At 42.0% G+C, this 27,208-nt stretch overlaps 1 protein-coding gene across 1 annotated transcript; it reads right to left on the bottom strand.

Moving 5' to 3' along the window:
* On the bottom strand, positions 1-25,607 carry FBXO16 (F-box protein 16). Its single transcript, XM_065731066.1, has 7 exons — positions 25,512-25,607; positions 20,283-20,318; positions 13,082-13,288; positions 11,598-11,762; positions 10,527-10,732; positions 4,314-4,419; positions 1-210 (listed from the first exon to the last, which is right to left on the bottom strand). The coding sequence occupies exons 1-7, from the start codon at positions 25,605-25,607 to the stop codon at positions 1-3; spliced, it is 1,026 nt and encodes a 341-aa protein (XP_065587138.1).
* Between the last annotated feature and the right edge of the window lie 1,601 nt (positions 25,608-27,208).

Genomic DNA, 27,208 nt, shown 5'->3' with positions numbered 1-27,208 from the left:
TTACTGACTTGGAAACATGGCGGGTGTCTTTTCTCTTGTAAGTGGTTCTGGCAGTGGAGCTTGAACAGGCGCTGCTCTTATCCTGGCGTTGCGCTGGGAGCTCTGGGCTATAGTCTCTGCTGCTTCTTTGTAGGGCAGGTTCCCAGTAGATGGGGCAGTGGGGTGAACTGGTGGTTTTTTAATTGTCTTAAGTTGTTCAGTAAATGATAGCTACGAAAAGAAAACAGTAAATATCATGTCATCCTAACAGACGAGCTGAAAACGTTGGACTCTGTTGAAAACTAAGCTATAAATGATATTCGTAATGGTGATACAAGCATAACACTGCAGTGACTTGAGCTCTCTTCTAAGTTTACCTTAAGGACAAAAGGATCCAACTAGAAACTGATGCTAGTAAAGCCAAACCTACGTTAATTAATTCTCCACATTGACTCGTTTCTTAATGCACAGATTCTCCCTGTGCTTATGGCTGTAACTAATCCCAGTCTTACTTGAAATATCACAGTGGAAAGGATGAGGTTTATTTTAACATGCTGCTCAGTGAGAGTTTTTCTAAACACTATAAAAGTTAAGCAAAAAAAAAAAGAATCTTAGCAACAGTGATCTTTTTCATTGAAAAAGATCCCAAATATTTAAGAACACAGTTGTGCAGACCAACAGCTTTGGCTTTTTAAAACTGATACAAATTATTTAGTACTAATAGTGAGCCAACATCAACAAAGCCAAACATTTACATTGAAGCTCATTAGAAAGCAATATCTGCTGATGTGCAGAATGAGAAATTAGTGTTCATAGCAAAATGGTTTTAAAATGGGAAAGGTCTTCAGTTCCTGCCCAGCTGTTTCCCCTCTCCATTGTTTGGATTGGCAGCAGTGACAATATACAGTGCTTCAAGACAGTGCTATCTGACAATAACTAAGCAATCCAGCAACTTTTGAGTGTCATCCTAAAGAAAGGCAAATTATCATACAACTGCCTAAGGTGGCCCAGGTCCTCAGCAGAACTTAACATTTAACTGAGATGGTGTGTTACAAACAGCTGTAGTTTTTCTGCCCTAGTGAGAAAAGCACAATAGCAAAGAAGTAGCAGCAGTTGTAGCACAGATCTGACTGTACTTTGTTTTTCAGCTCCTGTGTCCTTGGTGATTCTGTTTTAGAGCTAAAAGGGGAAGATGGGCAAGGAATATCAAAGCCAGCCCATGCCTTTAAAATTAGAGTGACACATATGAACTGAGCTTCAATTTCCAAAATGCATTCACACTCAGGAGTAGGCACAAGTGGCTCAACAGGATTTCTAGAATTAATAACACTCAAAATGAGGTTTGCAGAACATAGGTGGTGTAAACAAATTTACAATGGTCAGGACTGTGTCATGGTGCCAAGAGCCTTGGATCTTCATGTGTGATATACCCACATAGTATATAGATGTGATCCATTCTCCAAACATCAATTCCATGTGTGTCATTGGATAATTTATTCCTGACTTCAGATGCTGCAATCTTATTACCTTAGGCAGTGAGGCAAGAATGACTGATCCTGTCAAAAAGATGTTATTTTGTAAGCACTAAAAATAAGTCAGTAATTCAAGAACAGCTGGGAGGGTGGTGCAGTCTCTCAAACAGAAACAAGCAGGCAGCCTGAAAGGCAAAACCAGCCTCTAATTGCTGACATTGCAGTCATTTGCAAAGATGTCAAAAGCATCAATGTGATGGATTTTTACCTTTCTAATAAAGTATCTGTGCTTTTTGACATTTGGGGAGGATTTGGCATGATGCTTCCTGTTTTGCTGAAAGCTGCAGAAAACTCCTTATGGGAAGTCCTTCAGGGAAGAGCTCCTCACTGTGTAAAGGATACTGACGTGGCAGCACTGCCACCTGTGAAGGGACCTGTAGGGTCAGAGGTGGGGAATCACAGTAGGGCAGCACAGCTCCACATCAGAAAGAACAAGAGGGATGAAACGGTGGCCCAAAACAAGGGGATCTGGTTTCTATGCCCAGCCTGCCAAAAGCTCAGCTGAGTCACCGAGCCTTTCTTCACTTTGCTTTGTACAATACTGGGACAGTAGCTGCTCAAGGTGGTGTAGGCAAGCCACAAAGCCTTGATCCAGCAAAGTGCTGAAAGAGATGATTAACAATGAAGCTATACTTGTCTTTAGTGTAATGCATTTTCCTACATAGAGATAGGAGCAGGCATTCCCACCCCACTGTAGAGATACAGTGGTTGCATGCATACTCATAAGAAGGAAAGCAGCGCTTCATTCAGAGACCTAATTAACTTAATTTATTGTAACACATTATTTAAAGCAATTTAGATAATGCACTTTAATTTATTGTAAATTAAGTGTGAGCCTGGTCACATTTTATGCTATGATTTCCATGATTACTAATAAACTCCTAAACACCACAAGTTTATGAGGAGGAGACCTGATTCACCCTATACAAAGCTGGGGCTGGCGCATTCAGGTCATCACTTTAATTACATGTTTCTTCTATTTTGGTGTGTTGCTGTTTTGCCTCCTGAGCTCAGAGCTCCATATAATGGCCCTTTTTCACATCTGCATTGTTGGGTGTAATATACTTTATTCTCATCTGCTTTCTACACTTGAATCATTGATCTATTTAAGAGCTTCATTTTAATTTGACTTGATGTTTGCTTGCTTGGGGCACCTCTTCTTTCATCATATCTGTTCTTCTTCCAAGGATTTACTAAAAGGTTTGAATATTAAGCTTCTTTATTTAGAATTGATTAAGTAAGAGTCTTTTCACAGGTCTTAATTTCAACAAGATTTCCCTCATAATAAATGGAAATTTATTCTGGATGATTCCTAGTGAGTCACATATTCTTTTTTCTATGCATTAGCCAATTGTAACCTAACTTCTTCTGTCATGCAGCACTGTAATCATTAATGGTCAGCGAAACAGCAGGATTATGCATTGCAATACCAAAAGAGGATAAGAAACACAGCTCTTCTGCTGAAGTTTGCACTGCTCAAGAGAAATACAAGCCAATTTTCAATGTAAAGGCTTAGGCAAGAGGCACACAGCACAGACCACCCCAGATTTTAACACAAAAATAAGTTAGTGCTACCAAGATTGCACGACAGAAAGGCATGGAGCTCTGTTCTCATGTCACAGAGGTGTAACCACTAGAGTTGTAGGATGATTACCCCTGGGTTAGGCTTTCCTAACTGCCTGTGAGGCAATAAGGGAGGATGGTGGACCTGGCAGGCCTTGACAGCATGCAGGGGCTTTAAGAATCTTCCCAGAGATCTTAGTGGGCTGATAATTTAGTACTCCCAAGAGTTCCTAAACTCTAGGGAAAGAAAAAAATCAGTCACCTCCTTCTACCCTGAACTAAAATACTTTCATCTCCATACTAACAATAAAACAGCTTTAAATCTCAAATGAGAAGCCATGGTGGAATGAAACTGCAAGCTCCCTCTGATCTAAAGGCTACAGAGGAAGCCTTTGGAGAATGGAAGAGACACATGTTGAATAACTTAAATTATATTTCTGTTCTTTAACACCGACTGAATCTATTTCCTTGCAAAGAGGCAGTATTTGGGTCAGGAGAATGCCTCTCAATCTCAGGAGACAATGCTTCTTTTTTATGTAAACCTTTGGCTCAACTCACATGCGTTCCCTGGCTTTCATTGCTTGGGAAACATGCTTCCAGGTCTGCAAAAAGCCCTGATACGCTTGCAAGCACATCTTTCTTCTGGCAGTTATTTGCTGCCATATCTACAAAAGCTAAACCAGGATGCTTTCTGGAAGCCTGACTTCCCAAGACTCCTTTCATGTGAGGATGCCCTATTTTACCAGCGATAAGCACAATGAATCCTCAGTATTAAGACCTTAGGGCTGCTTACCCCGGCTCAGTGCAATGAACAAACTAATAAAAGAACTTCAAACTGCAATAATCAAAAGTTGTGGGAATGGAAGAGCAGCTCAGGGGAAAGATGTAAATGTCATGATAGAACTGATCCAGCGGAAACTGGCTGTCAGGATACCATGCAGTACGCAAAGTGAGGGGGGAGCAGATTACAGGATCACTGTCTACACACAGTTACTGTTCCTTTTTCCAACTGCAGGCAGATGGGCTATGTCTGGGCTGCAATGAGAGACTGCCCCGGGAGCAGGCAGATGTGGCATGATCTGTGTCCTTATTGCCCTGCCACATGTGCCTGGCAGCCTACTCATAGTCAGGAGCAAAGCTTCACAGTTAAGTGTTAAGTAAATGCTCTGAGCAAAAATATTCCTGAGTGCAACCGACACCGGACTCTGGCTAATATAATCACAAGCCAGTGATACTCACCAGTGATTTTGATTTCTGGACTTTCTTAAATCCATAACCTGCTTTATTATCTTTCTCAGCTTCCTGCTGGCTAAGGTCTGGGGTCTCCCCTCCTCCTTTCTTTCTCCTGCAGAGTAGAACAGAATAGTATTAACAAGTGCTATGGAGTTGGTCCCCTGGGGTGGAGAAGAAGAAAATTCCTTATGATAAGCCACCCAAAAAGACATGGTTTGAACTTTTTATCTTGTACCTAGGGCAAACCAAGAGTGCACAATCAGTTCTGTGGCCTGCTATTTTTTTTAATTATGATAACTTCACAGCATTCAAATGCATGCCCTTGCCTTGATGTTTACAGATGTACAAACACACTGCTGGGTAAACACACAAGTGGTGCTACACCAGCTTAAGGGAATTCACAGAAAGGGAAGTTTAGCTAAATAATGTTTGGAATTTTTGGTTTGGTCCATGTAACTTGTAACATAAATAGGGTTAGAGGACTTCCCCTTAAACAAGTTATTCATCTTTGCTATAGCCAAGTAGGCTTTCTTATAAATGTACATAATTTTATTTGCTGCTATAATTAAATTTAATATGATAACAAGCAGAACAGAGAGTGAAAATTAAGTGGATGTGGTCAGTTGTCATATAACTCCAATATCAGGAGTAAAATGACTACTCTAAGAATGTGTTTTTAGGAACTTGGACAGGTTCATAAACACATTTGGTCTGAAAGTGCTCATTCCCCTTCCACATTCACAATCTGCAAATCACAGGTAAGTTTACCAGCTGCGGATCAAAAACCACCAAGAAAAATCAGACAAATTATTTCAAATAGCAAATTGAGGAAAATTGCAATCTCTTTGTAGACGCTAACGTATGAGAGAGACAATCCAAGCCAAAATACTGTAGGGAATGACGTGGTCATCTTTAGATAAGAAAGCAGTCTTCAGCCAAGAGGAGTCAGCATACAGAAGGCTCTCCACTCACTGTTACAGCTGGGAATGTTCTAAGAGGTTAAGGAGGGGCTCTGACTCCACTCCTCGTAGTCCAGAGACAATGCTGGAATATGCCTATTCACTCAGAAAGCCAAAACTGACCCATTTATGCAAGGAGAAAATACCAATCTCCTGTCAAACCTGGGTTTGTCATTGCAAATTAAGATATTAAGCTCTACTGCTGAATTTTAAAGTCTATGCTCTCGGTGTCACAGCATCCCCCTGCAGCAAGGCATCACTACGATCTCAGTCCACAGTCCGGAAAGCGAGTGGTGGGCATGGAAAAAAGACCCAGCAAAGGAAGATGGTATCACAGCCAAGTAGGACACAGCAGCTCCAACTCCAGTGCTGAACTCAGTGCTTCTCACCCTGCTTTTTATTTCCAAGGAATGTTTTAAATTCCAACAAGCCTAACAGGCAGGGAGTATGGGGCTGGCTATTCAGGAACATGAAAAGCAAGAGACAGGCGCTGGGACGCGGGGGACCAGTGAAACACCATGCCTTTCTCACGCAGACCCAGCCCCTTTCTGTCAGAAACTGGGCCTAGGCTGCTGACAGAACAATTAAGGAAAGTAATTATTTTCTCATTGGGTAAACACTTCAGCACAATATGCAACTGTTTTTAGAGCCTGCCTATGTCTATAAATTATCTAAGTGAATTAGTGCTAGAAGGCAGGGCTGGCTGGGGGGAAAGGAGCTTTCATTTTGGCTGTGCTGTTGTCATGAGAAGTAGCAGGGCTCTTTCTCGAGGCACAAGCACACAGTCTTGGCAGGGGTCCAGTGCTCGCCTAGAATCAGGGTTCATTAGTCATGATAAAGTGGGAGGCAGATCTTTTGATTTATTGGCACCAAGCAGCACCATCACCAGTTGCCTTCCAGCAGAACTGGACGTGCACAGCCGGAAAGGAACGTCCCTCCCACTCCTTCTTAGGCAGATCAGAATCCCAGAGAAAATTTGCTGACGTGGTCCCAGGCTTCAGATAGAAATGCTTCATTTCACCTTTGCAGGATTGCTTTGTGTTCCCAAAGAGACCGATTCATCCTCTCAGGTCTCTGTTTGCACGCAATGGAAAAGCTATCTGGACGATTCAGGCAGAAAACAAAACAGACCAAACAGAAATCACCCCTGTGATATATTGCTCACAGACATGCAGCAACACTGAAAGCCACCACTATAACTCTAGCAAGTGATTTTGATAAGGCCTCCAGGCAATTTGTAACTCTACCCCTGTGTGTATCTATCCTCTATCTCGTTGCCACTCCCTCGACCATGCATCTGCTCATTGCTGCTCTTGACTTCACTGCTCAGGGTCTGAGCTTTTCCCACACTTCCCCATCAGAACCAAGAAACGTGTAGTGATTGTATTCCAGAACTGCTGTCCCAGCTTCTCTAAAGCTGCAGAGATGTTTGTCACTGAGGTTCTCGAGTGCCATTTCTGATGCTTTCCTGAGGAAGCAGCAAAAAAATCAAAGCATCAGAAAAAACAAAACAAAAAAAAACCTGTCAAGACTCAGTTATCATCCGGAATGCAAATGAACCTCATCTTCCCATCTTTCAAGCTCTGCCTGGCAGTGGCAGTGTTATAATTCCTCTTAGCACTGACACAAAGTACTAGCACTGATCAGGCAAAACTCTCACCCAATTGTTCTACAGGAATCTGTTTACTTATTAAAAAGTAAATACCCAGTTATGGTCTCACAGGCCAAAGTACATGTTTTGTGTTACGTCTCTTAGGACTCATAGTCTAAGAGGGCAGATTTAGACTAGATATCAGGAAGAAATTCTTTACTGGTGGTGAGACACTGGAACAGGTTACCCAGTGAGGCTGTGGATGCCCCCTCCCTGGAAGCAATTGAGGCCAGGCTGGATGGGGCTATAGGCAACCTGGTGCAGAGGGAGGTGACCCTGCCTACAGCAGGGGGTTGGAACTGAGTGATCTTAAAGGTCCTATCCAACTCAAACCAGTCTATGATTTTATGATATGATGATTCCCTTTGACTCCACTCTCCTGTAAAACTGAGAATTGGCTGCTGCTTGTTGCATTTCCATGATCACTTTTCGGCTAAGCAAGGAATTCTCTGCTATGTGGAGAAAGCAATATGGTGCATAAACAGTGGAAGAGTTTGTAGCTAAGGGTTCCTCTGCAAAGACCGACAATAAAACAGAGGATGTCCCATCCATTTAAATGACAATATTTTGCCTGCAGAGTTGACACCCTGTTAGGATGCCCAGGAGAGTTCTCTCCTCTTTTTGGAGCAGAAAGAAAGCATGGAGAGAAGATTTTAGTCAGTTCTGGGAGCTAGGAAAATCTTTAACTTTTTTGTTACCTCTTAAATTCTGCAAGATTTAACCCAACATTAGGCAGATTGACTTTGATTCAAAGAAGTAGCCAGTGACTAGTCTCACACACCTCTTTGATGATGGCGTCAGGTATTCCTTTGATGTAATTTTGTTTGCTCACAAAGAATTTTCTACAAGTTCTGCTTTCTTCAACACAGCAGAACACAGATGGAAAGAACGGTTTATTTGTTCTCAGCCAACACTTTGGCTGTCTGCTGTGTTTCTGCTAGTCCTGCTGCACCTTTTCACCCATGCTTATAACCTGCCTCAGGAAAATATTTGATCCTCCCTCTATGCATTCAGACTGCAGCAAAACTCATTACCTCTCCCAGACTACCACTGCAAAACCCTATATTTTAGGAAATCACTCCTATTGTTTTTGGAATCTCATTTTACATAGATTTCATTACTTCTGACATTTAGTCTACACGAAGAGTGGATGTTGTGCCCTTGAGCTCCAAGAATTCATCTAATCTGAACAATAACTGTACCTAACACAGCCTAGGGGGGTCAGAGATCTTTATCTCACTTCTCTGTTCTACTTTACAACCCTGTACACTGGTCAGGCAGGGTCTGCCTGAGCCTGTAGGCTGCAGTGCGATAGATCAGCTTGCACAGCACTCACATTACCTTCCCTTGCTCAGGCGACTAGATACTCACTGAGTGCAGCCTTCATCAGCAGTACAGAACAAAGCTTGGCAAGGAGGGGCACAAAGCACTTTGCCATATTGTGGCAACCTGGATCTCTGACCAAACTGCCTACTTTCTGCCACTGCTGCCTCCATGGGAGGAAAATACAAGCCTGGAATGGGGAAGCAGGTGAGGTACAGAAGACCGGGTCCCCACACAGCAGAAAGGATGGAGATGATACAGTGGAGGATTTCTAGGAAGGGGCTGCAGAGGAGACACCCACCATCTGCAGAAACACTGTTACATGAGTGAGTAGCTGGGTCAGCACCCGAGACAACATACCTGTATTGCTAAATAAGAGTCATTACAGGCAAGACGACGCACTAGCAATTACTTTCAGCTTAAGTGATATTAAAGGGAGATCCTTGATAAACAAGTAAATCTCTTAGAATTCATTTTTCTCCTTGCTGTAATCCTCTGTAATTACGGATAAAAGACAGATTTGCTAGATCACTAGGCATTAAAATATTCTCCATTGCACAAATGGATAGAGGCTCAAATCTTACTTAGGAGAAAAAAGCAGACAGAGTGCTTAGTGTATGATTAGCAACTCAGAATCATTTACATCTGGTTGTCAGCTGCATCTATAACTTGGTGCTGGAACAAGCAACTTCTAAACTCTTTCAACAGGGCCTGTCCCATTTTTGACACTGATTCATGACCAGCACATGGGAACCCTAAACCTTGCAGAAGTCTTTGGAAAAGGCTACACAGGAATGCTTCACAACTGACAAATAACATTGGAACAATCATTTGCAACAAGAGACATTTCACCAAAATATTCTGTTAAAAGCATCAGAGGACTCTACCTAAAATGCTAGAGTTTGGAAACACACCACAGAAAGAGGGTGAGGTGGAAGCTGGAATGCTCTTTGAAGTACCGCAGCATCCTCGGACTAGGGGACGCGGATTACAAAATGATTCATAAAAGGCTTTTGCTCAGGCACTGGGAACTTGGTGGAACACCCCGGAGGAGTGGTGGGTCCAGCAAAGTTAATCACATTGAGAAAGAACCTATGTAAGTACACTGCTGGCACTTGTGCTTAGACAAATAATCACTAGGCTGGGGTAATTTGTGGCTTGATTGTTTCTGTGCACAGTGCTCATCTCAGCAATATCAGTTGTTTTCTTAATGTACCATCTGGATACATTCATTGTGGATTAGGTGGTTCCCAAGGTTTTTGTTGGCACAGGGAAGAGGAATATCCTCCTCTCTGCACTTTTGGTTGGGTGAGGATCTGTGCAGTCCTTTCCACAGGGACTCACATAGGAAGGAGGCAATGGTCAAGTTAATCCACTGTCTACACCAGGCTCAGACTAATGATAATGTTACCACAGTTTCACAAGTTACTGCACACCAGCTGAATAGAGGTAACTGCTGAAAGCACGTACACGAAAAAAAGGAGAAGTGGCAGAGTATTACATGACAAATGGACAGATTTCTGCACACAACTACTGCAGCCTCCTTGCTATTGCTCCTGCCAATGCTTGGTCATGTACAGAAATCTGATCCATCCTGGGATTCTGAAAGTACCTTATGCCAGATATGTCAAAGGAAAGAAGTCAGTGTGCAAAACTTTGCTCTGGGTTGCAGAAGTGCCTTCTTTTGTCAGCTGATGACCAGGCAGTTCTGGGAGCTATGAAATGATGGATCTAGTTAGTCTATCCCAGGTAGTGTAGAAACAAATCCTACTCTTACTTATGTATCATATACACACATACATACTATAATACCTGCACACTCATTTGAACATCTAAATCTCTTTTCAGACAGAAGATCCTTGAACTGAGGGATAAATTTCATCATAATTAATTCATTCTTTTGTGCAATAATTGCACATTCCTCTCAACTTCGTGTCTTAAAAAACTACAAGCTTATAAAAAAACTCTTGAACAAATTCTTGATCTAATTCTTCCCCTTAAAACTGTGTAACTTCCCCAGGAGCTACAGCCTATTTTATAGGCAGTGGCTAACAAGCTCTGCCAATGCACTCTACTGAAAGGACACAAAGCAATGAAGCTGCAACCAGAAGAGGATCAAGATCAATACAAGGAGAGGCAATAGGGCAGCACAGTGTGCAAGATTGGGTTTGCAACCAGGCTGGAGAACTACAAGGTTTCCAGGCAGCTTGAAGCACAGGCAGAGGGAACTTGCAAAGGACACAGTCATACACAATTATCACAAAATGTAGAGACAAAGCCTCTTACACCTGCCTAGCTTGTTCAATGGGATCGCAGTTGTCGAGGCAGTTGAATCTCACGGTGTCCGTAGGGCACCTGTCTGATGGACGCCATGGTGGCATTTCTTTTTTCTTCTTGCTTGTCTTCTTTCTTGGCATGGAAGGTTTTGCCTCTGGGGTGTAGCTTCTCCCCTTTGGCACTTCAGAAACTACAGACTCATCCTTCGAAGGAGTCTAATAAGAGACATTAAAAGAAGAAAATTAATTTTGTCCTTCAATGAAAATGAGGTTAATTTTATGTAACTTTAGATTTGTAAGAACTAGGTATTAACTCACTGGACAGAAATAGGCACCCTGGCAGTGCATGTCCCATTGCATACTGTACTCTGATGAGTTGAGTTGCATTGGCTTCATCACTGACCTCAGAGAGCCTATGAGGGAGTTTGACTAGACTTAGAGGTCTGAGTTTTGAATTCAAGGCAGAAGATTCCTGCCTTTATAGTCCCACAAACAAGGGATCTGGATCAATCTCAAGAGAAAGCAGAGGCTACTGACTAATGCGCCACTTCCCCAAAATGGCCCTGCCACCTTTGAAGAAGACAGAATGAGACAACACCAAGGCCTCTAACAGGCAGGCTGTGGGTTTTTTTTTAGCTTTCCACTAGTTAGACTGAATCTGAAACTTCAGCAGGGGCAGTGCTGGGCTCCACACTCCTGCTTATCAGACTGAGATAGGCTATCTTATGCTCCATAACCTGGAAGAGAGAGGGGAACAGCCTGGAGTGCTGGAGAGGGAAATTTATAGAGGATTACTCCAGAACAATCTGAAAGGAGGAGAGAAGACTTTGTTTTCCTCTTAACCACTAAGATTTTCATTCCTCCTCTCCCCTACCAGGGATGGATGAGAAAAACATACCACATGGCAACATATGAGTTTAGATTCTAATTTAAAGTTATGTATATTCCTTTCTACTAGTGGAAGATGAGGTTAAGTTTAAGAGTTAGTAACTCTACTAGCCCAGAGTTTTACAACTGGCATGAGACATCTCCAGAAGTGGTGGGTGTATACCTTTGGTATTGTAACATGCAGCTCTTTCACCTTTGGTATTGTAACATGCAGCTCTTTCACCATTTCAATGTAATGCCTCTTCCAGATTCCTTGCTCAAAGAGGGTTGGAATGAAGTTGAGGTACCAGCCGAAACGCAGGCACTTCGGCTTCCAGAGCTGATCCAGTTCAGACAGGTTCTTCCAGTGCCAGTTCACCTGTGGATGACCAGTAACCACATATAAGTGTAGATCAACATCTTGGGGTTTCAGGCATCTCAAGATTACAGCTGGAGATTTATCTCCCATGGATGCAGTTCCCCTATGTTCTTAAACTAGCACAGTTCTTCAGTGCTGTTTACACTCTACGTAAACCCAAATTTCCTCATGATTTGCTCATTGTGTGTTGGCTGATCTTCAGTGCAGGGTGCAATGCTCAAAAAATCACTAGCCAAAAGGAAAGACTTCAGCTTATTTAGGGCAACTTCCAGCATTTCTACCCAATAAGTTCATAGGAGCCGGAGTAAACCCTTTGTTACATTTTACTGGCAAAAAAAACCAACAAAAAAACCCAAACCCAAACAAACAGAAAACAGGTCTGATGGAAACATTCTGTTTTCTCCCTATCCATGTTCTGATGGAAACATTCTGTTTTCTCCCTATCCATGTTCTGCACTTATAGTCCATTGCACAGTCACCTTGCATGCTACACTTCTTCCAGCCTAAGGGCAAGCATCATCTGTTTGCTCAACTGTGCTTGTTAACAGCAAATATCCAATGATATGACAGAAGTAGCACTGTAAGGATCTCCTTTCTCTTATTCTAGTCTACTTTCTCCCTGTCTGTGCATGAATACCTGGGGTTCATCTACAAAAAAAAATATGAATTGTTGGAGAGAAATACTGGAGAAAGCTTTAAACAACCTGAGATTTTGATTTATTAGTGGTATGATATGGAGTACTATGTTTGTTAGTGCAGTAATCATGTCACCCTTATTTGAGTTTATTAAGCCATGAAGATGTATTAGCAGACTGAATCCTTAGACACTGTGCTCAAAAGCACATTGATAACTTCTCTGCTTCTGCACATCCAGCTCATTACCTTCAGGTGTTTTAATGGACTTGGTTTTTACTATTTCTCTTGAAGCATTGTATGCACTTCTTTACAACTACCACAGGTAATACTTCTCAAAGCAATCAGCGATTCTGCATACTGTGTGAGGTACTTCAAAGAATACAGTATTCAGAAAGTGCCAGGCCTTCTTGAGAACAATCCGCCTTGTAAAGAGCCACATGTTAAATGGCTTAGAGCAGAGTTCCCAAAATTACTCTTCGCTTTCATAAATATTGGACAATTTGATTTAATTTAGGATCTGGGGAAGTGCTGTGTTCAGTTTCATACAAGTGTCACTAAGCATATAGCACCAGGGTGCCAGGTTAGAAGGTGTTCTTGCATTCCTACAGCTTTAGCGTAACCTAGTCCTGTTTCATTTTTTAACTTTCTTGACTTGACTTTCTGAATATTGGTTTTTTTTTCACCTGTGCACATCGACAGAGGCTCCGTGGGTCCAGGAAGGAGAAGATGTATAAGGACAGTGCTCTAGGAAGCTTCATGGTAAAATCTAGAACTTCGATGGGAAGTCGATCTTGTAGCTGCTTGGCACAGAATTTCTGCAGTGACAGGGAGCAGAGCTCCAGCTGGTCCTCCAGGATCTTCTGCTTCTGACCATCTGTCCACTTGATAAACTGAAAAAGGAGTTCCAGGTTGTGAGGAACTGTAGATTCAGCTTGTTAAAATAAATCCCACATATAAGGCAAGGAAATGTGCCTAAGCAGCAGGTTCTGATGACTCACTGAGTGGCAAAGTACATAGGAACTGGGAACAAATGGAGAGGCTACATTAAAAGAAATTCTGAAGCCACATAACATATGATTTATAATCCTCAAAGGATCCAGGATGACTTTGTCCAGGAAACAGTCATCCTCACAAGACTCTCAACACCTAGGATCAGTTTGGAAACTTGGCTTCACTTGTGAAAACAGGGAGACTCAGGTGCGTGTTTACAGGACTGGGTCCTTAGTTGACTACTGCTTCCTCACCTATCCTGACCCATCTGTGGCCCCCACAACTGCAGTATTTGAGTGTCTCACAATTTGTGAAGTATTTATTCCCACAGTCTGCACAAGAGAGAAATCCCCACTGCCTTGCAAAGAAACAGAACAAAGAGAAATGGAATCAGTTGCCTGCGTTTCACAAAGAAAATGCGACACAGATCTGGCTATGCAGTAACAGATTTTTCATGGCATTTCTGTGCTAATGACAGATATCTAAAGAGGAGGGGGAAAACAGTTGGACCTCGCTGTGGGAAGAAACGAGCATTTAACCACACAAGCACGTACTGCTTGATACAATGGCAACAAACAGCACTGTGCTGAGCGGAGTGGGGCAGAGCTGTGTAAACAGGGTGGGAGCAAAGCTGTACCTGGTGTTTAGCCTGTGTTGATAGCAGGGGATGGAAAGGGCCCTGTCAGCAGGAATCTCCTGGGAGGAGACTGACCTCATCGCCACAATCTGTGCAATCTGTCTCAAAACCTGCAGGAGCAGTCCTGGCTGCGAGGGCAGCACAGAGTGCCAGCAGGGAGGACGTGGCAGAAGACCATTCAGTCAGCGCCAGCAGGAATCCCCAGTGGGAACCACTGGGAGTGAAATGGTACAGAGAAATGTGGACTTCCAGAAGCAGAGTGCAGATTCCTAGCAGAGAGAGCAGCTGTGATCCAAACTCTCCTTCCTTACAAAGGGCAAATTCCTAAAGAGCTGGGCCTGTCTGGGGAGTGCTGCCTTTCCCTGATTATTTCTTTCTCACACGTTGGCCGTACCTTTAACAAATGTTCCTCGTTCTGTTTCCCAAAGTCAGCTTTCCACAGCTGACAACTTGCTGTGCATGGGTCAAATCACAGCATGGTTATTTCTGCATTTAACCCCAGGGGCATTTGAAGAACTTATTTAAACAGTCTCCACAAATAAAAAATAGCAGTAAGAAAAAAATCCATGCAACCCTTCATACAAACACACACACACACACACACATATATATGCATCTTCATATATAGATGTGCATATATACATATATGTATGTGAAGAGCTGGGTACATTTTTTCAATGCCCAATTCCCTTTCTTTCAGAACAAGATGGATTACAAATTTAATCTTTTTTTTCTCTGCTTCCACGACAAAAATCGATGGTTAACTGGAGGACCAGCATAATTATGGTCTACAATATACTGTGCAGATGAAAAGTAACTGAGAAGTAATTTCTTCACAGATCATCTTAAAAGACTCTTTGTTCCTTTCTTTATTTTTATGTGGATGTATTTAATTCCAGCACTGGACAATAAGCTGTGAGAAGTAAATAGCTTTGCACCTTCTTGGAAACACCTCTACAAGACCTTCATGTAGGTCAGCAAGGACAAGAAGGGCTGGAACAGGCATTCCTGAGAACCCAGACAAGAAGCCAAAGAGAAGGAAGCTCCCAAGTGTCCAACATCTTTCCATACGCAGTGAATTAAGGAATACACCCTTTCCTTCCCTCCCTATTTTGCATATAACTTTCACCTCTAATGGAGTTTAGCAAAGTACTAAGCAAAAACTGAAGCAGGATTTTTGGATTTGGCACTTAGAAACGTGTCCTCTGAGGATACAAATTTGGGGCAAGATGTACTATAGAGGAACATAGGAGGTTTTGCCTGAGCCCCCCTCACTTTCAGTTTGATGTGAAAGGTTTTTTTTTCTGTCATGTGGTGGAGGGGAAGAGCTTCTGCTGCACAGTCTCCTCATTCATGATCACAGCTACATCCTTTTCTCATTAAAATGATCTGCAGTCATCTATTAAGGAAGGTAAATTTCTCCCAGATAAGTTCCAGAGACAAGGGGATAACTGGCTTCCTCCCTTCCACACCAAGAGATTAAGTGAACTTATCAAAGGAAATGTAGATTTTCCTTCAAAGAGACAGATATTTAACTCTTCCCCTTCCACCATGGCTTTGCAATGTATCAGCTCCTTCCAGCATCCTCAGCCTGAGCTTACACCGCATGGGAGACTCCACTAAAGCAGCATCACCCTGTCAGGAGCATGGGAACACACAGCTTCTTCTCCACTGCATTCAGCAGCAGCCAAGTATTTAAGTAGGCATAATTTGTCTCTTTTCCAGTATTAACAAGCATGTCCCCATCCCACATTTGGCCGCCTTTCTCCACAGTTCCTCCCCTTGCATGTGATTACAGCAATCCAACCAGTCGGACCGGATTCCCCTTTTCAAGGCGCTGCACCTTCTCAATCGGCCAGGAACATTTTTCCTTCTCTGTGTCTTTCCCCAGCCCTGGAGAACAATGCCTCCCCGGGGACTGTGTGACATAAGGCTACCGAATGTTGCACCAGGCAACGCAGAGTGCCCAGCCTGTACTCCTGCGATCAGTTTACAATTAATCCATGAGTGCACACACACAAATAATGCAGCCTGACACCAAGGGGAGAGCCCAGGACCTTGGTGCTGCGGAACAGAAGCTCTGCTGCTTAACCTAAAGAGGCCCCTCTCTGCTCTAACAGGCAGGTTGTTTTACTGACTTGAACTAGCCACTGAATTGGGGCATAATCCTCGTCTCCAACCCATCATACTGACATGAGTTCACAGGGTTACAATCACACGCAGGCAGCACTGTGCTCTGCAAACATAGTGCAGAACTCCCAAGTCAACACTGCTCTTCTGGAACACATTGATGTAGAATAACTTGCAAGTAGATGGTTGGTTCAGCTCAGCAGAAGCAATTTTTGCCTCTTTAACCATATTCTCCCAGTCCTGACGCAGTGATCTACTTGGAGGCATGGGTTGGAAGAGAAGGGATGAAGGAGGCAGCTCCTGGTGTCCATACACAGAATCGTTTGAGTTGGGAGGGATATTTAAAGGCCATCTGGTCCCTCTCCCTGCTCACTGCTCCATCAGGTGCTCAGAGCCCCATCCATCCTGACATGGGTATCTCTCCAGGGATGGGGCATCCACCATGCCAATGCTTTGTTACCTCTTATTGTAAAACACTTCTCATACCCAATCTAGATCTCCCCTCTTTTATTTTGAAATCATTTCTCCTTGTCCTACCACAGCAGACTCTGCTAAAGAGCCTGTCTCCTTCCTTCTTGCAGCCCCCTTCTAGGTACTGAAAGGGTGCTCTCAGATCCCCCTGGAGCCTTTGCTTCTGCCGTGGACTAACTGGTACTCTGACAAGATGTAACCCACAGGGTGAGCTGAATCACTGTTAGAGCTCCCCAACTTGTCTACATCTCATTTGGCCATAACGGAAGCTGGAGACACTTAAGCTTAGATGTCTTAAGATACAAGTTCAACCCCAGCCTCACTGTTGACTTACTAATCTGCATGTCAGCATGACAGCATTGAGTGTTAAGGTAAAGCAAAACGATTTTGAGCTTTTTAAATTAATGGGAGGAATATTTGGTTTGCAGTATTGAGAACAAAGCAGAAAGGGAAGCTGAGAGGGAGTACATCAAGGCATCTGCCCCAGGTGCAATACAGAATAGCAACTAGAAGAAAACAAAAAGAAACTACCTGAGAAATGTTAACCCTTTCCCAAAAACATTTCAACTGAAAGACAGCAGCACAGTTTATCTTTTGTATGTATCTGGAAAGTGTTTGGGTAAAGCAGTGTGATAGAAATTCGCCACAGATGCCTCCAGCAAGATCAAAGCCTGCAAATACTCAAGCATGGGAACAGCTATGAAGGACAGGCTGTCCACTGACACTACTGCTGCCTCCACTCTGTGCAGCAGTAATACCTTGATGAGTTAAGTGCAATGTGAGACAGTCAAGAGTCTGCAGAGGGTCCCACCATTTGTCTTGTCTGGGGTACATGACAGCACAGCAGGTCCTGTAGGACCTTTGCCTTTGGGGCTGCTCAGCCATGCAGAAACAGAAAAGGGATCTCCTCAGGTCACCTAACTCATTGTTTCTCAGCCTGTGTCTTATGGACCACAACAGCCTGGGAGACATCAGTTTTAAAAGGTTGAGAAACACTGAGTTAGTTTATCTCCTAATGCAAGGAAGGATCCATTCTGCCATAACCAATCCTGGCAAATGTCTAACCTGTCCTCAAAAGACTGCAGCACTGGAGATTTCCACCCCTTCGCCCCCAAGGCAAGTTATTGCAGCACTGAGTTATCTGTAAATTTTATTGGTGTCTAAATTGTACCTTCATCATTGAGATACAAGCCCATGATTTCTTATCCTATCCAACATGAACAGAGATCAGATTACCTTCTTCTTTTTGGTGTGCTTTCATCTGTTATCATAAAGGTATTACTGCACCTTTTCTCCATCTCCCCAAGAGTAAACAGATCATTTTCAAATTTTCTGGATCTGAGAGCATTCTCCGAAGCATCTCCAATTGGACCTCATCTTTCTCAAAATGCATGCTGCAGCACTAGCAATGGCTCTGCCTTTCAGAAAGCTCTTTGGGATATTTCCCCATTTTATAATTATAATACAGTTATATCGTATTCATAATTCCCAGTGTATTTTATACAGAATTTCTGCATACTTTGGTTTTCTTAAATATCATTCTTTTCTTATCTGCAGTTTTCATAAATATCATTCTCACTCATAACACTTTTCATTAGTCCTTATCAAAGTGCAGAACTTTGCATTTTGATTTCTAATCCCCAAAGTTCATGAAATCACTCCAAGCCTGATAGCATCTGCAAACAAGTATCTACCTCCCATTCCTTCACCCAGATATCACCAAAAATGAACAGTGCTAAACTCACGATGGACTCCAGCCCTCCATAAACCTTTTGTAACTACACTGAATATGGATTCTCAGCCACAGAAACCCACTCTTCATCAGTTTCATCTCGTCCATACTTCCCGAGTGCACTTTGAGAGGCTCATGTGAATCAATGTAAGAAGTCCTGCCAAAGTGCTGTGATTTCTTGATAAAGTTTCTCCCGAACTCAGAATGCCCTAGGCTTCACATACCACATACTGCCAAAGGCTTTGAAGGGAGTTAAGAACAGCTTTTGTGCTTTCCACGCCCTTTTCATTGGTGTGATGGATGACAGAAGCACAAGGAGAATTAACTCCACAGGAGCATGATGTGAAGTACTTGGTGTCAGATATTTAACCTTTCACAAGATGATTCAGCACTTGTGTTGTGTTTGGGGTAGGTTATTTCCAGATTTTGGCTCTTTCAGTGTGGGTTCCAACAACAACATTTTTACCAGCATATATACCGTGGGTATTTTAAAACACCCATCAGTTTTCAAGAAACATATTTAAAGTCTATCAGTTACTGACTTTCATGTTAAAAGGTGAACAATCATTCAGTTTTTTTATTGTTGTTTTTTGTTAAATCTCTTGTTATCAAAATGCACACAAATGAACAAAGTATGGAAAGCATATTTCCTATAAAGATGAATAATCCATATGAACTTAAAATCAAAATGCTTGTCTGTAAGAAAGAGTTCATATGCAAAATCTTCCACACAAGTGCCCTACTGGATGTGAAGAATAAGCATCACAGTTCACACAAAATTACTGTGCAAATACCCTTTCTAATAGAGCATTATTTCATTTTAGCCTGAGTACCATACGTGGCTATGTGCCTGGTTCTCTTGTTCTGTTTATAAGGATGGGCATAGGGCTCAGCCATACAGTCACTGCTTTAAAGTGACTTTTTTTACATCCACTCATTTATTGCAATAAAATCACTGAGTCTGTATTCCTCTTTGCATAGGAGACCGAGCAGATTACAGCTACTTTCCCATAATTATAAAGGTTTTTACTCATAAAAGAGTAAGGACAATGTGATATTCCAGGTGTGGCAGGTATTCTGCCATTGCATGCTGTGCCATCTGCTTCCAGTGTAAGTCACTTAGAGGTGCATTCCTTTAAAGCTGCCAGCTATGACTCCCTTCATAGGCTATAGAAACAGGCATCTCTAGAGGGCTGTTCTTTCATCCTACATTAAGTGAGATGAATTACCCTTTGGAAGCACTGCTTTCTTTCTGTTGACTGTACATTGAGCCCGTGATGACCAGACCAGTCAGGCTGAAATCCCTGTGTTTCAGTCATACACACTTGGCTAGAGAAACCCCATCATGAATGTCTATCTTGCAGTATTCTGTTACTGGGGCAGAAAATTCTGTATTAAATCTCTGTATACCTCTTTTTTTCATCAAAAGCAGGATGACAGCAGTTTCCTGTCTCATACACGAGTTGTGAAGATATTGATGGTATAATATTGTGAGGTGCCCAGTGATTACAGCATTAAGAGCCCTGTGTGTGCTCTTAGTAGATATCATGACATTTATTACCTGCTTTAAAGACTTTCTAGCAGGTAAAGGAAATACCTAAACACCCAGTATCACCCTGAAGACTTCACAGACTTTTCTCAGGGTTTCTTATCCTATTACAGAACATTTTGGAAAAGGAATGTAATTTCCCAAGTTCAAAACTTACAAAAATAAGGCACTGAGAAAAATAAACCCCTTTACCTTCACCAAAAGTAGAGCAGTTAAAGCTCACTGTCATATATCTATCTGGAAAATGAACCCTTTTTTCAAACTAGCATGTTGTACATTCCCATAACAGTAATCTCTTGATAAGTTCAGAAACCTAAGAGTATTTAAATGTAGGGATATATTTAAATACTCTTAGGCATAAAGGGAAAAGTTTACCCATTTTCTTAACAGGGCTCTTCTTTCTTCAAAGACCTGTAAAACATACATACATAATTAAAAATGAATACTTTAAGGAGATTCAGTATTTACGAAGAAAAATATAGCATAAAAAAACCATCTATTAACCTGGAAAATACATTATAACAGAATGGGTGAAGTTGGAAAGAACTTGTGGAGAATGGTAAGTCCAATGTCCCTGCTAAGGTCAACTAAATTATGTACTTAAGGCCACATCCAGCTGAGTTTTGAGTATCTTCTTGGATGGAAACTCTGCAGTCTCTCTGAGTAACTTGTGTGTGACCACTCTCATGGTAAAAATGTTTTTTCTTACGTTCAGTGGAATTTCCTGCAGTTCAATTTGCAGCCACTGTCTCTTGCCTTTTCCCTGGAAGCTACCAAGAAAAGTCTGGCTCTGCATTCTTCATCACCTCCTAACAGGTATCTATGCACACTGGTAAGATCCAAATCTGAGCCTCTCTTCTCCAGGCTGAACAATCCCATACCTCTCAACTCTTCCTTATGTGTCATGTGCTTCAATTTCTGGATCATTTCTGTGATATTTCACTGTGCTTTTTCCAGTAAGTCCATGTCTTTCTTCTACAAGGGAATTCAGAATCAGACACATCCCAACCAATCCTTCCTTGTTTCTAAGAATGAGGACCTGCAGAGCATCTTCCCTAGTTGGTTCCTCGATGACCTGTATGGGAGCCCTCCTGTAACCTCCTGGGTTGCTTGTGCCCTACTGAACTGCCCTTTGCAGATGTTCAGATGTTTTTGGTTTTTTTTTTAATGGATTTCAGTTCTCCTGAGTTGGAGATACTGACTGAATGGCTACAGTGTGGGTAGCTATCATTGAGCTCTGGCAATGGCTTAATAAAGACCAGTCGTTGTGGCTCATGCTGCCTCTAGGTACTTTACAGTGAAGGATGAGTGGTATCAAAATACAGCGGAGGATTTGATATGTTGACCTTTATCCTTAGGGAGCTGGATATAAATGCACTAGCACATGCCTTTCCACTACCACAAAACTGCCTTTCTGCTCAGGATTGTGACCTGGCAAGTGAGGAAATGCTATAGATGTGTTGTTTTGTTTTTTTTTTTTCCAGAAGGCAGATCAAAGAGGAAAAAGCCCAGTTTATAACTGCACATAAAAACAGCTATTAACCACAACTAGGAAAACATGCTTGATCATTATAAACTCCAAACGTGTTATTGCTTTGACAGCCTGCTAAGAAGGTTCCTGCAGAGAAAGACATTATCAGTGCTGATGTCTGGTACAGCAGTTGTCAGCATTAGCTCTGTCTCTCTCAGCAGGAGTGTCTCTTGTGAGGGGTGAAAAGTGACATTTCTTTTATTTGCATGTTGACGGTTATTATTTGCTTTATTTGCATGTGGGACACTTGGCAAAGTGAAAAAAATACAAAAGCCGGAACAAGCTGAACTTGGAAAAGGATTTGCCACAAGCAAATGATGAATAGTCCAAGATCTAAGTTTTGAGTTGGATAATTCAAGTGAGGCAAGGAGCTATTTATGTAACTGAATGCAGTGTTAATGGTCTTTGATCAAAGAAAGACACATATTTGCTTTCAGCTTTCTTGGAGATACAACTAAGCCAGCTCTGTTAGAAAGTTCTGCCTACTCCAGGCACTTGGAAGCATTAATTAGCAACAGAATAGCCCCAAATTGGTATAATCATCTACTGAGTTAATCAAATCCATGTTTACTGTCTTCTCCTCCAAGGCCTTCAAATTATATCCATCTTGTCCGTAGATTGCCTGGCCTAGGATGCAGCTCAAAGCCTGGGTTGTTCCTGAGAGCTGCCGACACATCTGTGTTCTTAGTTTTAAATAAGGCTGTCTGGCAAATCCCTCCAGCCTTGGTGCAAATGCCACTGGGGCTCTTCCATCCCACTGCAGAATTCTGACTAACTGAAGGCACATAATCCCCCAACTTCCAGTCCTTCCTTAAAGGCAGCTCCTCCTCTGGTTTTCTGAGTGTGAATATTACTTAATTCAAGATTTCCTGAGTCTGACTTCTTTACTTTGGTCTGTTCTTGCTGGAGATCTTGGATTTAAAGCAAATGACTGCCCACGGCCCAGCAGTAACACCCCAGGCAAGCTCTGACAGCTGCAGTGAGGGCAGAAAAACATAGATGGAGGCTACAAGGTTCGTGATATACAATGGGCAGGAGGCATCTTGGGTCTGGACAGCAATTCAGACAGGAGCATATTTGAAAATCCAGGGAAATCTGCAGGAACCACTGATGGAGCATCCCCTGGATTAACTCAGGTGGCAAATTTACACTAACTGTTCTTGAGTCTGCTCCTAGCAGTTGTTCAGATGGAGCTTAAATGCCACTGACCAGCTCAAAATTCTCACAATTCCTGCTCCTCATTGCAAATTCATTTAGAACTGTTTTTCTTAGGCATCTCTTCTCTCTCTGTTTTTATCTCCTAATTGTTTCTCACACACCTTCTATCTATACACATTTTTCTCTTTCAGATTTTGTCTTCACTCATAAATGCAGAAATGAACAGAGATAGGATTGTATGAAAATAGATCCTTCTCACTCATATATATCAATTGGATGATCTCCTGATTTCATCTGCTGGCAATGCTTTTGTTGCAACTATTTGTTTCTACTAACTCTGCAGCACTGAGAGTAGTGTAGGGAAAAATGAAAGAGTTTCAAACCTGGATCAGAAGCAAGTAAACACTTTTTATCATGAATTTCATCACTGATCACAGCTCTGGTAGATAGGAGGTAGGTTCTTTCCTACCTAGAGCAACAACATTGAGATGTTGGTGGATGAGGGAAAGGCTGTTGATGTAGACTACCCAGGCTTCAGCAACGCCTTTGACACCATGTCTCCCACAGTATTCTCCTGAGGAAGCTGCAGCCCATGGCTTGGACAGGTGCACTCTTTGCTGGGTAAGGAAGAGGCTGGAGTGCCAGGCCCAGAGAGTGGTGGTGAATGGAGTCACATCCAGCTGGCAGTCGGTCACAAGTGATGTTCTCTGGGGGTCAGTATTGGGGCCTGTCCTGCTTAACATCATTATTGATGATTTGGATGAAGGAATTGAGTGTGCCCTCAGTAAATCTGCAGTAAATTTTTACCCCTGAGGGTAGGAAGTCCCTACAGAGGGACAGGCTGGATAGATGGGCTGAGGCCAATAGGATGGAGTTCAACAAGACCTTCACTTGGTCCTGCACTTTGGCCACAACAACCCCAAGCAACGCTACAGGCTTGGGGTAGAGCGGCTGGAAGGCTGTGCAGAGGAAAAGGATCTGAGAAAGACAGAACACTGAGGCCCCCCAGACACACTGGAGTGTGTCCAGAGAAGGGCAACGCAGCTTTCAAGGCTCTGGAGCACAAGTGGTCTGGGGAGCAGCTGAGGAAACTTGTTCAATCTGGAGAAGAGGAGCTCAGGGGAGACCTCATCACTCCCTACAGCCACCTAAAAGAAGGCTGTGGCAGGGTGGAGGTCAGCCTCTTCTCCCAGGTAACTAGCAAAGGGAAAAGGGGTGATGGCCTCAGGTTGAACCAGGGGTAGTTGAGGTTGGATATTAGCAAATACTTCTGTTCTGAATGAGTGCTGATGCATTGGAACAGGATGCCAGGGGAGGTGGTGGAGTCACCATCCCTGGAGGTGTTTAAGGAAAGAGTAGACATAGTTGGGACATGGCTCAATGGGCAGTATTAGTGGTAGGTGGACAGTTGAACAAGATGATCTTCGAGATCTTTCCCAACCTTGGTGATTAATTCTATGATTCTAAAGGCAAGAGCACACAACAATCCAATCTGAGCTCCTACAACTTTTGCTGCAGCACAGTGCAACGTAGCCTAAAGAGTGGAGGAGTAAAAAGATGAGAAAGGATCTCACTGCTAGTCAGATCACACTTTATTACTCAGTGATGTGTGTCTGTAAAAATGTGCTATAAAGAGTGTAGGAAGCAGACATTAAAATGATGCAAAGGCTGAAGAATCTGCCAAACTGAAAGGACTTCAAAGAGTTCAATCTGTTCAGTTTATCAAAAAAAAAAAAAATAAGATCAAGTGCTGGCTTGAAGCAGAGTAAAAGTACTTCCACAATGAAAAAAAAAACCAAAACCTCATTACAAAAGAGTTTAATAAGCTAGCAGAGGAAGATTTAGATGATGGAAGCTAATGCTCAAGGTATTCAGACAAGAGACGACGTTTAATCTTTTAATGGTATAGAGGATTAACAAAAAAAAAAATTGTTAGCAAAGTGATGCAATTTTCATTTCTGGATAATCCCTAAGGAAGTCTATATGCTTTTGTGGAAGATACATTACAGCCAAATTCTAGAAACTGAGCTCAAGACAGGGAGAGCTGCATGAAATGGGGCCCTGAGAAATCCAGGAAGTCATACTACGTAATGTAATGGCCCACTCTGGATTAAATTCTATGAATCATCAACAGATATTTAAACTGAATTCTGAGGGAGGAATGATGATGCATGAGATAAAAAATATCTCCTTTATGTTAGCAGATCCCAGATTTAGCCTACAGAGTGGGAGACTAGGAAATGTGTCTTGTTATTTATAAATGAAGTGCGTTGCTTCAGTTAACAGAATATCAACCCAGCCTCACCATGGCCAGGCTTAGCAGAGGAGTCAGGGGGTGAGCACTAAAGTCCCTCCTGCAAAGTAAAACGTAGCACTGGCCACTCAGAAACTCACACTGACACTGAGTTTGCTCTGAGGTTAAGTCTCCTAAGGCAGAAAAAGAATGGCAACTTTCACGAAGAAATGAATACATGTTTTTTGTTTAAAAATGGTTCACTTGGCAAAATAAGAATACTTTGACTACATGCTTATATGCTTTAAACAGTATACATTAGAACTTTTGGATTTTACATAACATATTAGGTTTTATATATGTGTATGTCTCATACAGACTATGTATTCTACATATATACATTTATTCCTAACATTAAATTATTTAAGTTCTTATTCCATTACTCATGACTTACACAGACAAAAGGATAAGTTATTTTTTTCTGGGTCTTGAGAATTTGTGAAATGAAACCAAGAATTTGCTTTTAGACTTGTGAATATTCAAAGCCCCACCAGACAAGATGCTGAACAAATCCTCTAGCTGACTTTGCCTTGAAGAATTGGACTAGATTATCACCAGAAGTCCTTTCCAAACTCAACAGTTTTGTGACTCCATGAATCTGACCCATTGGCACAGAACTTACCTGCTCATTCATGAATTGGTTGTTCAGTGGAGTCCATGCGCTCCTCTTGATTTGTAGCCTGGGGTTATCCATGTTTTTAGAAGCTGCAAATGCCATTGGTATGTGGGATGGTGAATCTATCAGTGTCTTTCTTGTCAGCACCAATGGCTACAACAATTGAACAGAACAAAGACCAGCGTTACCTTTGTGCCACTCCATTACTGTACATTAGTGAAAAGCAAATCCCTGCAGATTGCAATGCAATGACTTCAAACCATAGCAATGATACAAGTAAAATTATTGGAAGGTCATTTAGGGTAAGGCCTTCTTTTTATTTTGTGCGCTCACAGTAACTTGACAGTAAAGGCCAGATTTCCTGATGGAAACCTCTGTGCACTAACATATCAATAATTAATAATTAAGCAAGCCTTTCCCATCACAAATGTTATTGAACATGCCTTTGATTTTTGCTGCATAAATAATCACAACAGGGCATCTGCAGAAAGCTGCAAAGCACGTGACATTTCTTTCTATTTGTTGGTATTGAAAACTGGAGATTGCCCGTGCATCTACTTAAGTGACATCAGATAGATTTTCACTGATTTAGATGGGCATATAATGCCAGGATTCAAGGGGCCAATTTGTTTCTATCATTCTTAACTGAAATAATGAAATCCAGAATGATTCAGAACTGAAATTTCTCAGCATCCTCTCTTCAGGAAGATTGGTTTTGATGGTTTATATTGACTGTGCTGCTCTTTGAAACAAAAATGCCTTTGTGCAGTAAATAGGGTATTTAGCACAATTTTCACTTCCCTTTTGTGAAATTCAGTAATTGGACTTGGTTCAGAAGATCCATTTCTTCACAGACATTTGCTCAAAAATAGGAAAAGCTTTCTTTCTTTTTTTTTTTCCCCCTTCATCCTCTATACCACAGATGGATTCAGCAGGATAAAGTCATTGCTAACCTCAGAGATCCAGTTTCTAGGCTGAAGGTTTAAACTGCAGCAGCCTGAAAACCAATACATTTCTCTCTAAATAACATAAAAAAATCCTCATTTCTTTCACATATAGTTATTAGGTAATCACGCTGCAAACACTTCATGTTAAAAGCTTCATGATGGGAAGATGGACTTTAGGAACTGAAGGAAGCTTCACTGAATTCAGCATTACGTTGCCAGACTACTCTGAATCCAAGCACCTCCAACTCCATACAGCAAATGCCTTTATAGCTAATTCAGCTCTAAGGCTCACAAAATTCATCTTCATGAAAGCCTAGACCTTCTTTTCTTACCCAGACAAAATTCCCATCTATATCAATGAGAGATTAATATCTCTGCCTCTGGCAATGTAATGTGGTCTGTGGTTAGAATAAAAAGTTCCTACCAAGAGTCTGAGTTCTTTCTTTCTTCTGGTAGAGATGCTTAAATAACTTACTATATGTATAGGAATTTTAATTTCCCACAGAGAAGCTGTTAAAAGCTGAAAGACTTACAAAGACTTCAAATCCTCACGTAGTGCAGTTGGCAAATGTTAGAGGCTTCTTGTGCAACTCGCTAGGTGCACCACGGATATGCATTACAATCCCTTTCTGGGTTGTTGTTTTGTTTTTCTGCAGAGCCCCTGCCCTTTTCAACGCACAGAAATACAACATTACAAGCTAGAGAAACAGCAGCACTGCCAAAAAAACAGGTTCAGGTACCATGTCCTGTTCTTCA

The sequence above is a fragment of the Cyrtonyx montezumae genome, unplaced genomic scaffold (genome assembly GCF_038088225.1).
Source record: "Cyrtonyx montezumae isolate F1298 unplaced genomic scaffold, pur_monq_1.0 scaffold_13, whole genome shotgun sequence".
Classification (NCBI taxonomy): Eukaryota; Metazoa; Chordata; class Aves; order Galliformes; family Odontophoridae; genus Cyrtonyx; species Cyrtonyx montezumae.
This window is presented reverse-complemented; position numbering and strand designations above follow the sequence as displayed.

Coding starts and splice junctions, on each gene's coding strand:
- FBXO16 (XM_065731066.1), bottom strand. CDS start 25,607: ATGGCATTTGCAGCTTCTAAAAACATGGATAACCCCAGGCTACAAATC. Junction 13,289..20,282: donor GAGCCCTGTTAAGAAAATGG/GTAAACTTTTCC, acceptor CTCCTTTTTCAG/TTTATCAAGTGGACAGATGG. Junction 11,763..13,081: donor GCCTCTGTCGATGTGCACAG/GTGAAAAAAAAA, acceptor GGTCATCCACAG/GTGAACTGGCACTGGAAGAA.